Source organism: Gasterosteus aculeatus, chromosome 7, assembly GCF_964276395.1.
Source record: "Gasterosteus aculeatus chromosome 7, fGasAcu3.hap1.1, whole genome shotgun sequence".
Taxonomy (NCBI): Eukaryota; Metazoa; Chordata; class Actinopteri; order Perciformes; family Gasterosteidae; genus Gasterosteus; species Gasterosteus aculeatus.
The window spans coordinates 9,242,753-9,255,641 of NC_135694.1; the positions used below are offsets into that span (position 1 = coordinate 9,242,753).

The window sequence follows — 12,889 nt, forward strand, 5'->3', positions numbered from 1 at the left end:
GAGGCATTAACCTTTTTGTTTTATTTCTTAAATTCTATTTAAGCCAGTCATTTTGTTTTGCAAAATAAGGCAACCACAATTGTAAGACAAATTGTATTAATTTATAAGAAGAGGTAATTGCACCATTATATGAAGTTCGTGCAGTTTGTTGCACAGTGGGCGCACGTTGGAGAGAAAGATGACTGGCAGCGGTCTGCGAGAACCACGCTTGCGGAGTCGCGCTAAAAGGCCCGTTTTCCTCTCCTGCGGCGTCTCACCGCGTGAGTAAAGGTGAGCGCGCCTTTGACTACAATGTCCAGTAATTCCACAGAGGTAAGAAGAAAAGTTGGAAGTAACTCTGGCAGTCATGGGGATGTCTCCGAGCGCCTCGCGTGCACATAGATGGAAAAGGTCCTCTTACCATCAGGAATCAGGAAACATTTATTAGCCAAAATATGTCAAACATACAAGGAATTTGTCTTGGCGGTTAGTGCGCGACAGTAGACAGACAAGACAGCAAACAGTGCACAAGTAATAAAATAAAGTGGAATGAAATGCTAATGCAATGGGTTAGTAGAATAAGGCTAAGGCTATGGGTTAATATAAAACGAGGGAATAAAGTTAAAAAAATTTAAATATCAAAAAGTTAAAAACAAAAATATTAAGCATAAAGTGTACTAACGAACAAGTAACAGACAAGAGACAAAGTGACAAGTGACAAAGTGATGAATTGCAGTTAAAGTGGCATGTGCAGTATGAGGGGGAGTGACCGGTGGAGTGTTATAGTCAGGCAGTGAGGGACCGGGCTCTGTTGATGAGCTCGACTGCCGACAGGAAGAAACTGTTCGTGTGGCGGGAGGTCTTAGTCCTGATGGACCTCAGCCTCCTCCCAGATGGAAGGGGCACAAACAGTTTTTGTCCGGGGTGGGAGGGGTCGGCCGCGATCTTTTTAGCTCGCTTCAGAGACCTGGAAGCGAACAAGTCCTGCAGGGACGGCAGATTGCAGCCGATCACCCTCTCTGCAGAGCGGATGACCCGCTGAAGCCTGCCCTTGTCCTTGGCTGTGGCTGCAGCGTACCAGATGGTGATGGAGGAGCAGAGGATGGACTCGATGATGGCCGTGTAGAAGTGGACCATCATCGTCTTTGGCAGGTTGAGTTTCTTCAGCTGCCTCAGGAAGAACAACCTCTGCTGAGCCTTCTTGGTGATGGAGCTGATGTCCAGCTCCCACTTGAGGTCCTGGGTGATGATGGAGCCCAGGAAAAGAAAGGAATCCACAATAGTGACAGGGGAGTCACACAGGGTGATGGGGGAGGGTGGGCTCTGTTCCGCCGGAAATCCACAACCATCTCCACTGTCTTTAGAGCGTTGAGCTCCAGGTTGTTCTGACTGCACCACGACACCAGATGGTCAGACTCCCACCTGTAGGCAGACTCGTCCCCACCAGAGATTAGTCCAATGAGGGTGGTGTCATCCGCAAACTTCAGGAGCTTGACGGACTGGTGGCTGGAGGTGCAGCTGTTGGTGTACAGGGAGAAGAGCAGAGGGGAAAGAACGCAGCCTTGGGGGGAACCGGTGCTGATGGACCGAGAGGCTGAGACATGTTTCCCCAGCTTCACGTGCTGCTTCCTGTCAGACAGGAAGTCTGTGATCCACTTGCAAGTGGAGTCGGGCACGTGCAGCTGGGAGAGTTTGTCCTGCAGCAGAGATGGGATGATGGTGTTGAAAGCAGAGCTGAAGTCCACCAACAGGATCCTGGCGTAGGTTCCTGGGGAGTCCAGATGCTGGAGGATGTAGTGGAGGGCCATCGACAAAGAGGTAAAGTTTAATGAGGGTAAGCGGCACAAACAAAACAGGAACAAAAAAGTAAAACATCCTGACAAAAGACAGCGATGGATGGACAAAAATGCATCGCAGACGAAAAAGGTCAACAGAGAGCGGCGAGGATGTGCTCATGCTAGCTGACAGGTTGCAAATGTAAATTGGGATGGTGCGACAGTGATGTGCATGAGGATGTCTCCGAGCGCCCCGTGTGCACATAGATGGACAAGGTCCTCTTGCCATCGACGAAGAGGTGAAAGTAAAAGCAACAGTATCCATGTGATCCCAGGTGACTAAGGGTTGAGAAGAGGAAGGACGTCTGTTTAACTATTCCCATTCCACGGCACCGACTGAGCGTCTGTTGAACCCCACAGTATGCTCACAGATCGTTGCTGACTTGCTGGGACTTAACATTTCAGAGTGTGTATAATAATAAAATGATAACTTCAAGTGAGCAGATTTACCTCCACCGGGCATTATTGGGAATGTCAGAGTTTGACACAGCTCTACAGGGAGTGCTGGATTCTGAATGGAGAGACCCTTTCCATCAAATGCATGGGGCCTACGCCACTGCCTGCCGGGTTTATTGATTTCCCAATGGTGGTTTCAGTAGACAGTCAACCTCCCACCGGAGGGTGTGTGTTTGTCCCCAAAGACAGTTAGGTATCCTCAGCTAGCGTCAGTGTGTTGACAATACTAGGTGAGGTTTCAGCGTATCACTGTTGAAAGGAGGACCATGGATGTGACAATGATGTACAGAGCCTAGTAAAGCAACTACATTTAGGAGGTACGACAGAACAACACTTGGAACTAGGAGAGATCAGTGTTCCCTGATCTTCGAGCTACAACCATCCTCGTTTCAATCGGAGCGTTCCAAGGTAGCGTACATCGTTTCACTTATGTCCGGGAGGGCAGGAACTTGGGCTACGGCAGTGTGGGAACAGCAAACACCCATCTGCTCCAGTCTGGTTGCCTTTATGGCCGAAATAAAAAATGTTTTTGAGTCACCGGTGTCGGGGAGGGAAGCAGCCCGTAAACTCCTGCAACTCCGACCGGGCTCACGCAGCGTGTCAGACTAGGCGGTGGACTTCCGCACTCTGGCTGCGGATAGTTCGTGGAATTCCGACTCTCTCTTCGACGCTTTTCTTAATGGGCTGTCCGACATTATCAAGGATGAGCTAGCAGCATGAGAGCTGCCCCCTGATCTCGACTCCCTCGTGAGCCTTTCTATGCGGATAGATAGCCGGCTGCGGGATAGAAACCGGGAGAGACAATCAGCCCCCCCTAACCCCCCACAAACTGGAAGTATCCGGCTCTCCAACCAAAGAGACACCAGGGGCTCAGCAGAGTCTTTCCGTAATTATCCGAAGCCTCCCGAAGTGGATAGACCAGAGCCCATGGACTTCGGAAGGGTGAGAATAAGCCCTGCTGAGCGGGAGAGGCGATTTAGCAGCCGCAGCTGTTTGTACTGTGGCACTCCCGGCCATTACATCTCCACCTGCCCACTAAGAGAGCAGGCTCATCAGTAGGGGCGGGTATTCTGGTGGGCGCAAACAGAGACTCCTTGGACTCATACTACCCGTGCCCCGCTGCACAACACACAACTCGGCTTCCCCCAACCCGGCATCGGGGGACCCCCCCTGAGTTGTCCTCCGTTCCGGCCGAATATCAGGACCTGCGGGAAGTCTTCAGCAAGTCCCGGGGGACATCTCTGCCCCCGCACCGCCCCTATGATTGCGCCATCGACCTATTTCCTGGCACTCCCGCCCCTAGGAGGCGTCTCTACTCCCTGTCTGGTCCGGAGACCAAGGTGTGGAGAGCTCTCTAGCGGCAGGAATTATCCGCCCATCGTCATCCTCTGCAGGAGCGGGATTCTTCTTTGTGGACAAGAGGGATAAATCCCTACGCCCCTGCATTGATTACAGGGTCCTCAATGACATAACCGTCAAAAACCGCTATCCGCTTCCCCTCATCTCCACAGCCTTCGAGCTCCTTCAGCGGGCGACGGTCTTCTCCAAACTGGACCTGCGAAATGCCTACCATCTGGTTCGGATCCGGGAAGGTGACGAGTGGAAGACGACTTTCAACACCGCTAACGGCCACTATGAATATCTAGTAATGCCCTTCGGCCTGACCAACGCCCCTGCAGTGTTCCAGGCACTGGTCAATGACGTATTCCGGGACATGCTGAACCGGTGCGTCTTTGTGTACCTGGACAACATCCTGGTATTCTCCCGTTCTGCCCAGGAGCATGTTGCCCACGTCCGCCAGGTGCTCCAGCGCCTCCTAGAGAACCAGCTGTTCGTGAAGGCGGAGAAGTGTGAATTCCACCGCTCCACTATCTCGTTCCTGGGATAAATCATTGCAGCTGGGGGCATCCGAATGGATCCCTGCAAGGTGAATGCGGTGGAGGAGTGGCCACAACCGCACTCCCGGGTTCAGCTCCAGAGGTTCCTGGGATTCGCAGACTTTTATCGTTTCATCCGGGACTACAGCACCTTGGCATCTCCCCTCACCGCTCTCACCTCTACCAAGGTCCGCTTTCGCTGGTCTCCTGAAGCGGCTCGTGCTTTTGCAGACCTTAAGCAGCGCTTCACCACGGCCCACATCCTGATCCAATCCGACCCCTCTCGCCAGTTTGTGGTGGAAACGGACGCCTCAGAAGTGGCCGTGGGAGCCATTCTGTCCCAGCGCTCAGCCCTCGACCAGAAACTGCATCCCTGCGCCTTTCTCTCCCACAGACTCAGTCCAGCGGAAAGGAACTATGATATCGGTAACAGGGAGATGTTGAAGAATGGAGGCACTGGTTAGAAGGCTCGGAGCTGCCGTTTTTGGTTTGGACCGACCATAAGAACCTTAAGTACCTTCGCAGCTAAAAGACTGGGTTCTGCTATTCAGCCGTTTTAATTTTCTTCTTTCATATCGCCCTGGCTCCAAGAACGTGAAGCCGGATGCCCTCTCTCGAGTCTTCAGCCCTGCTACCACCCCTCCGGATCCCAGGCCCATCCTTCCCACTTCCTGCTTGGCTACATCCCTGGTCTGGGGAATAGAAGCTGAGGTCCGCAAGGCACAGCGGTCGAGCCAGGTCCCTAGGAATGTCCCTACAGGCTGCCTGTTTGTTCCGGACCCCCAAGTTCTGAAGTGGAGCCATTCCTCCAACCTCTCGTGTCATCCAGGGGCTCACCGGACCCTTGCCTTCATCCGTAGACGGTTTTGGTGGCCAACCATGGGGGTGGACGTGCCCTTGTATGTCTCCGCCTGCACGGTGTGTGCCCAATGTAAGACCTCGCGGCAAGCTCCGGCCGGTCTCCTTCAACAGTTGCCTACGCCACACCGCCCGTGGTCCCACCTGTCACTGGACTTTGTGACCGGTCTTCCTCCTTCCGATGGCAACACCGTCATCCTCACTGTCGTGGACCGGTTTTCCAAGGCAGCCCACTTTATCCCCTTACCCAAGCTCCCCTCTGCCAAGGAGACGGCCCAACTCATGATACAACACGTCTTTCGGATCCATGGACTTCCCACTGACATGGTGTCGGATCGGGGTTCCCAGTTTGCATCCCAGTTCTGGAAGGCGTTCTGCGCCCTCATCGGGTCGTCAGCCAGCCTGTCCTCCGGATTCCACCCAGAGTCTAATGGTCAGTCGGAGCGGGCCAACCAGGACCTGGAGACTACCCTGCGGTGCCTAGTATCTTCCAATCCCACCACTTGGAATCGACAGCTGGTCTGGTCGGAACGACACTGCCTGCCACCTCTGAACCCCTGATCTCCCGTGTACCGAACTCCTGCCTGCCTCCGACAACGACACTGCCTGCCCAAATTCCTCCTCATTAAAGCTTATTCCTCACATCTGCGTTTGGGTCTCCGTCTGAGCTGTGATAGAAGTAGGACTTGTTGTTTAGCTGAGTTATCTGATTCAGGAGACTGACATTTGTGACTGAGAGAGAGGATCGGGGAAGCGTTTGAAACCGTTTCCCTCGTCGGCGCATGCTGCTGTAGACTGTTGCTGTTTCTTCTACTACTACTACTTTGCCTGCCGTTGAGGCCTAGCTTCCGCTTATCTTTCCCTTTGAATCTTGCATGGGATTTGTGAGCACTGACTATCTTGCACGTGCCTTTTTGTTTATTTTTTATCACTGACTGACTCTGACATTCCACTGGTCACTTTCTTTCACACTGCACACGTCACTTTCACTTGTCCCTCTGTTTACCGGTGCATTTTATCTTTTATTATTTTTAATTTCTAAATATTTTTACTTTTATTCCTTTATTTTAAACTAACCCATAGCATTATATTTGATTTTATTCCTCTTGCACTGTTTTGTCTTGTCGTCCATTGTCGTACAGTCTTCTGTTATGCACCAACCGCCAAGTCAAATTCCTTGTATGTCTGACATACTATGTCATACAATACATGTTTCCTGATTCCTGGTGATCAAGTGAAGCGGCTATCAACATTCTAGGTCTCTACGCTCTCAAGCTACGACTCGGGTCTGCAACGAAGGTTTTGTTTGTCATGTGTGTGAAAAAGTGGGGCATATTTTGTCGATGTTCAAGTGTAAGAAATACCAAACTGTTTTTGTTAAATGTTTTTGAAGTCTGTTTGCTGTGTTAAAGGCCAGTACAAGAATGTTCTGGTTAAAGCTGGATAAAAGTAGTAACATCCCATTAAAATATAAGATAAAGTGACTTAATACGAGGCATTACCCTTTTTGTTTTATTTGTTAAATTCTATTTAAGCCAGTTATTTTAGTTTGCAAAATAAGGGAACCACAATTGGAAGACAAATTGTATTAATGTATAAGAACAGGTAATTGCACCATTATAATTAAAACTGAACACAAGTCTTTTAGTTTGTGAGGTGTTTAATGCCTCTCCAAACTGAAGCAGAGTCACTTTCTGAGAACTGTTGTTGAAGTTTCTCAGAATACAGGTTTAGCATCTCTCACCACCTTGCTAAACCTGTATTTTGACTCTGTGTGCAGGTCTTTGTCCCCACTCCTAAAAGCCTGATCCTTCTGCAGACGTAGTGTTTTGAGTTCCGCTGTGAACCAGTGTTAACCGTGATAAGCCTTGCTTTCTGTGGTGCAACAGTGATCCAGTGTGTTCTCCTCTCCGGTTGGGCATTTTATAAACTGTTTGTATCATGGTTTTGGCAACATGGCAACAGATTTCCACCCCTCGTCTTTGCCGGAGAGCTCCATGTCGCGGTCCGCTCTGAGCAGCTTGAAGCCCGCCAGCTGGAGCGCGGAATCCGGTATCGATCCGTAGAGCCACGTCTCTGTGAAGCACAAAACGGAGGATGCAGAAAAGTCTCCGTTTCTCCTCACCAGCAGCTGAAGTTCGTGCAGTTTGTTGCACAGTGGGCGCACGTTGGAGAGAAAGATGACTGGCAGCGGTGTGCGAGAACCACGCTTGCGGAGTCGTGCTAAAAGGCCCGTTTTCCTCTCCTGCGGCGTCTCACCGCGTGAGTAAAAGTAGGCGGACGTTTGACGAGAATGTGCAGTAATTCCACAGGCGAGGAGGCTGGAGTCGGCTTTGTGTTATTGTGTGTGAACATTGAAATAAAGCACTTCAATGGACCAGATTCCTGCATGCGCATCATTCCGGGGCCCCCCCAAAGGACGAACCTGTCCCAAGGACCCACACATCCACACAGGCCAGACTCTCACTAACACACTGAAGGTCTGGATTCTCCAATTCATGGAGATTCATTGGAGCAATAACACTCGAATAAACCGAGCTCTTTCTGGAAAGACACCGACGAGGCGATGATACAACACATTAGTTAATACATTTCTTTGACTGTTGGATTAAGTGAAGCCCCCCCTTCAATCCTAACTAGTAACACTATTCTCCTCCTCGTCCTTCACTGGCGCCCCATCTGGTGTATTGACACAATTTCATTATTATCATGATGTTCTCCCACTATTCTCCCTCTTATCTGGTTTGTTGATGATAAACAGAAACGTTTATTGTTCACCGCCTTGAACAGCACTCAAAGTCAGACCAGTTGGGGGAGATGTGTATATCTTTCATTCTTTGCATTTTAAACAGTAGTCAAGAACACAGCGAGTTTCAGGTCTAGCTTTCACTTCCTGATTCCTCAAGGTGTGTCCGTGTGAGAGGCCTTGGGGATGAGATCATGATCGAACTGCAGCTGACATCATAAAATACCTTTGTAATAATAACTTTTATTATTTGGGTTTGGTCAGTTCGGGTGGCTTCATCTGGATAAGTTTAGATTTAAACAATACAAATGATGTCTAAAAACATGATTATTTTCTCCCAAAATAATGACGTTCATGTAAGAGAAGGGGAGGGTCAAATAATTCCTGGTAAGCACGTACCTCATAAATTGAATTCCAGGTTAATTCTATCCAGACTTTACAGACAACAGAAGAAGTTTTTTGGTGACATCTTTGGCATTTATGAGAACATTTTATGGTTCACCAACAGGATCAGCACTCAGTCAGACCAGTTGGGTGAGATCTGTATATCTTTCAATCTTCACCTTTTAAATAGTCATGAACACAGCGAGGTATCAGGTTTGGCTTTTACTTCTTGATTCCTCAGGTTTACCATTGTCCTTGCTGCTGACTACGGGAAGACATCAAAGCACTTGGCTTCCCTACAAGCAGCTCACACTGCACATGGGGGTGTGAAGGACTACGCTATCTTAAAGAGGTAAAATGGATTAAATTGATTAAAAGATAATACCTTTATCTCCAAACTATTTGGCATCAATCACCTGGAAATATTTACCTGTTTCTCAATGGAAAGATCAATTGATTGGCTTACACATTTCTATTCAGATGCTTGTTTATTTTTTCAAAGGCACTCATGGATTATTGGCTGATCATATTTGTGCTCACAGGTTGGTGCCTCTTGTTTGATTTTTATGGCTATATTAAACCTAAACAATCTTCACTCAGTGTTGCATATAGGTATTTCTGCATTATATAAGGGAGAAAGACGTGTGTATGTATGTATGTATGTATGTATGGATGCATAACAGAAAAAAATCCAAGAATTGCTGCAATTGCTGTTTTAATGTTTATTAATTAATTAGTTAGTTTTCTATGATATATATATATATATATATATTACTGTACATATCTTTAATATTAGGTATGTTTTGCATACAGCAGACCAACATAAATTAGAGTATTAGGTTGACAGAAATAAAGATGAATCAATATTGTGGCACAGTGACAAAGGAAGTCAACAATGGATTATACCATAAAAAAATATATTTTGTTCATATTTTATTTATAAATGGTCTTTTCTTAAAACTCAGTCCAATGCCTTGACAATTCAGTTCCCTAGGTAGTTGAGCTGGTTCTCCTTTTTTGTCATCATGATTAACAGTAAACAATTACCACTGAAACGGAATGAGACTTGATCCTGCTCAAGCTGTCTGACTAAATGTTATTTCCATCCTTGCATGCAGTATACTGCTCAGCCCATTAAGGATATGGTTAATAGGGAGTGGTATTCTTCACAGATATTTAACTACGAAAACATGCCAAACGTAGTCGGGTATATTGTACAAACACATTCATGTTTTGTTTTGTTTTCTTAGTGTTAGTTGTATGAGTAGTAACGCTTCATATCAACATTGGGACACGATGAAGACTGTTATTGCACTAAATCTTCTTTGTTTTAGGAGCACTGGTGTACGTTGTCTCCGCACAAACTCGCCTGTACACCTTTGTGAGCACGCCCCTGAACTGGAGGGAAGCGCAGAGCGTCTGCAGACAGAACTACACGGATCTGGCCACCGCAGAAAGCACAGCTGACATAAGTGCCATTATCGGGACCACATCTACTTACACAGGCATGTGCTCAATATCGGTATCACACAGTATACATCAAATTATATACAATATATGTATAAAATGTACGTACACATCGGTCGGGCAAAAGTTGGATAATAAAATATAATAATGTGGAATGTGACGGTAGAAAAGCTCAATGAATAATAGAGAACATCAACATCATGGAAATTATATTAAATAGAATAATGTATGTTTTGTTTAAATTTAACATTTAAATGAACATCTTTGAACAGATGAGGCTTGGATAGGTCTCCATGACGACTTGGTGAACAGCTGGAGATGGTCACTGAGTGACAACAGCTTCTATGCCGAAGGAGAGACAGAGTTCAGAAACTGGAATGTTAGTGAGCCCAACAATTTAGGAGGGTCAGAGCTCTGTGTGGAGATTCGTGCTGGAAGCACATACTTTGGCGTTTGGAATGACGAGAACTGCAGTAGCCAACGGCAGTCTGTGTGCTACAATGGTAATTTTTGTTACATCTTTTCTGAACATGATTTCACTATCTGGCAATTATGACTAATTTATTTTGAGGGGACATAAATTGACTAAATGGGGTGTTGTCTTTGAATTCTCCCAAATATTGTTCATAACTCCCCTTCATCCATATATCCAGGTACGTTAAATGACACAGCATCCTTCGTTAAGGTTGACACATTATCGAATTGGACTGAAGCTCAGAGATTCTGCAGGGAGAATTATGTGGATCTAGCTAGGTACAGTACTTCTTGATCCTACTTTTAATCCTTCTCTTCCCCTGTTAATTTGTTGTAGTGCTTTTCTTGATTTCTTTTTTGATTAACCTCAAAGTCAAAATAATCTTCTATTATACGACTGAAAATAACTGTTAGTTGTAACAAGTCATAAGGTTTAATTACGAATATGCTGTTCTTTCTTTTTCAGTGTGAGAAATCAGCAAGAGAATGACATCATCAACTTTCTGAGCGATGGTTTTTTTTGGATCGGTCTACACCGTGAAAAACAATGGTCTGACGGAAGCACTTCCCTGTTTCGAATCTGGAAAATTGGGCAACCAAGCTTTATCGGAGAGGGATGTGTCTCTACAGCTTTCAATGACTCAGGACGTTGGTCAGAACAAGACTGCTCTCTTAGTCTCCCATTCATCTGCTACACAACAAATAGTGAGTCTGACGTTATCTGCATAGTGTTTATGCTTATCTTGTGGTTCATTGATAAAGCTTGCTGTCTTATTAGTTGTTCTTTTTGTTTCATTAAACTTAAAATGTTGAAACGCATGAATATGCTTTTGTTAACATTTTTTGAGAAATTATTTTCCACATTTATTGTTGTGTCTCAGCTCCTCCAAATACAGAAAGTTTCAAATCAATAGACATAATGAGACCAGTATCACTCTGCAGAATTAGAATAAATGTATTTGCTGTGTCTACAATTGTGTCACTAAATGTCCTTTTTCTGATCTCATTCAGTCAAAAAAGGCATGAACATTCCTGCTAATACATTTTTTTCTGTCACTGCCATCAATAGTGTTTTTGAAATGAGATGTAAAACTTTCAACTTAAAAGGTCAAAAATGCACGAGTATGATTTTGTTATCATTTTTTGAGAAATGTATTCTCATTTTCTTTTGTGTTTCAGCTCCTCCGAACACAGACACCTTTAAATCAATCGGACAAAATGAGACCAGTATCACTCTGCAGTGGAATCAAGTGAACACCAATGTCAGCTTTGTTCTCAAGTTTAATGGGACGGAGAGAAACATCAGTGAACCAGTGAATGGACCAGTGATTTACACAGTCTCATCTCTCACTGCTGGAACTAAATACACATTCACTCTGTTCTCTGTGTTTGAGAGTGTCAGAAGCAGTGGAGTCAACACTGCTGCAGTCACTGGTAAGAAACACATTCCAAAAAAAGACACTTTGTTGTTAGTCGCCTTCCATCACATTGTTTTCAGCCTGACAATGTTAGAATAAATGTATTTGCTGTGTCTACAATTGTGTCACTAAATGTCCTTTTTCTGATCTCATTCAGTCAAAAAAGGCATGAACATTCCTGTTAATACATTTTTTTCTGTCGCTGCCATCAATACCTTTTTTTGAAATGAGATGTACAACTTTCAACTTAAATGGTCAAAAATGCATAAGTATGATTTTGTTAGCATTTTTTGAGAAATGTATTCTCATTTTCTTTTCTGTTTCAGCTCCTCCAAACACAGACAGCTTCCAATCAATAGGACAAAATGAGACCAGTATCACTCTTCAGTGGAATCAAGTGAACACCAATGTCAGCTTTGTTCTCAAGTTTAATGGGACGGAGAGAAACATCAGTGAACCAGTGAATGGACCAGTGATTTACACAGTCTCATCTCTCACTGCTGGAACTAAATACACATTCAGTCTGTTCTCTGTGTTTGAGAGTGTTAGAAGCAGTGGAGTCAACACTGCTGCAGTCACTGGTAAGAAACACCTTCCAAAAAAAGACACTTTGTTGTTAGTCGCCTTCCATCACATTGTTTTCAGCCTGACAATGTAAGAATAAATGTATTTGCTGTGTCTACAATTGTGTCACTAAATGTCCTTTTTCTGATCTCATTCAGTCAAAAAAGGCATGAACATTCATGCTAAAAAAAAAAATTCTGTCATTCTCATCAATAGTGTTTTTCCGAAATGAGATGTAAAACTTTCAACTTAAAAGGTCAAAAATGCATCAGTATGATTTTGTTATCATTTTTTTAGAAATGTATTCTCATTTTCTTTTGTGTTTCAGCTCCTCCAAACACAGACAGCTTCCAATCAATAGGACAAAATGAGACCAGTATCACTCTGCAGTGGAATCAAGTGAACACCAATGTCAGTTTTGTTCTCAAGTTTAATGGGACGGAGAGAAACATCAGTGAACCAGTGAACGGACCAGTGATTTACACAGTCTCATCTCTCACTGCTGGAAGTAAATACACATTCACTCTGTTCTCTGTGTTTGAGAGTGTCAGAAGCAGTGGAGTCAACACTGCTGCAGTCACTGGTAAGAAACACATTCCAAAAAAAGACACTTTGTTGTTAGTCGCATTCAGTCAAAAAAGGCATGAACATTCCTGTTAATACATTTTTTTCTGTCGCTGCCATCAATACCTTTTTTTGAAATGAGATGTACAACTTTCAACTTAAATGGTCAAAAATGCATAAGTATGATTTTGTTAGCATTTTTTGAGAAATGTATTCTCATTTTCTTTTCTGTTTCAGCTCCTCCAAACACAGACAGCTTCCAATCAA

The 12,889-nt window shown here is 45.1% G+C and overlaps 1 protein-coding gene across 1 annotated transcript; it reads left to right on the forward strand.

Moving 5' to 3' along the window:
- Positions 1–8,355: 8,355 nt before the first annotated feature.
- LOC144410436 (uncharacterized) lies at positions 8,356–12,297 on the forward strand. Its single transcript, XM_078107454.1, has 9 exons — positions 8,356–8,487; positions 8,638–8,677; positions 9,470–9,640; positions 9,875–10,105; positions 10,256–10,355; positions 10,543–10,781; positions 11,256–11,510; positions 11,821–12,075; positions 12,275–12,297. The coding sequence occupies exons 2-9, from the start codon at positions 8,644–8,646 to the stop codon at positions 12,295–12,297; spliced, it is 1,308 nt and encodes a 435-aa protein (XP_077963580.1). The 5' UTR covers positions 8,356–8,487; positions 8,638–8,643.
- The last annotated feature ends 592 nt before the right edge of the window (positions 12,298–12,889 follow it).

Coding starts and splice junctions, on each gene's coding strand:
- LOC144410436 (XM_078107454.1), top strand. CDS start 8,644: ATGGATTATTGGCTGATCATATTTGTGCTCACAG. Junction 9,641..9,874: donor GACCACATCTACTTACACAG/GCATGTGCTCAA, acceptor ATCTTTGAACAG/ATGAGGCTTGGATAGGTCTC. Junction 12,076..12,274: donor CAACACTGCTGCAGTCACTG/GTAAGAAACACC, acceptor TCTCATCAATAG/TGTTTTTCCGAAATGAGATG.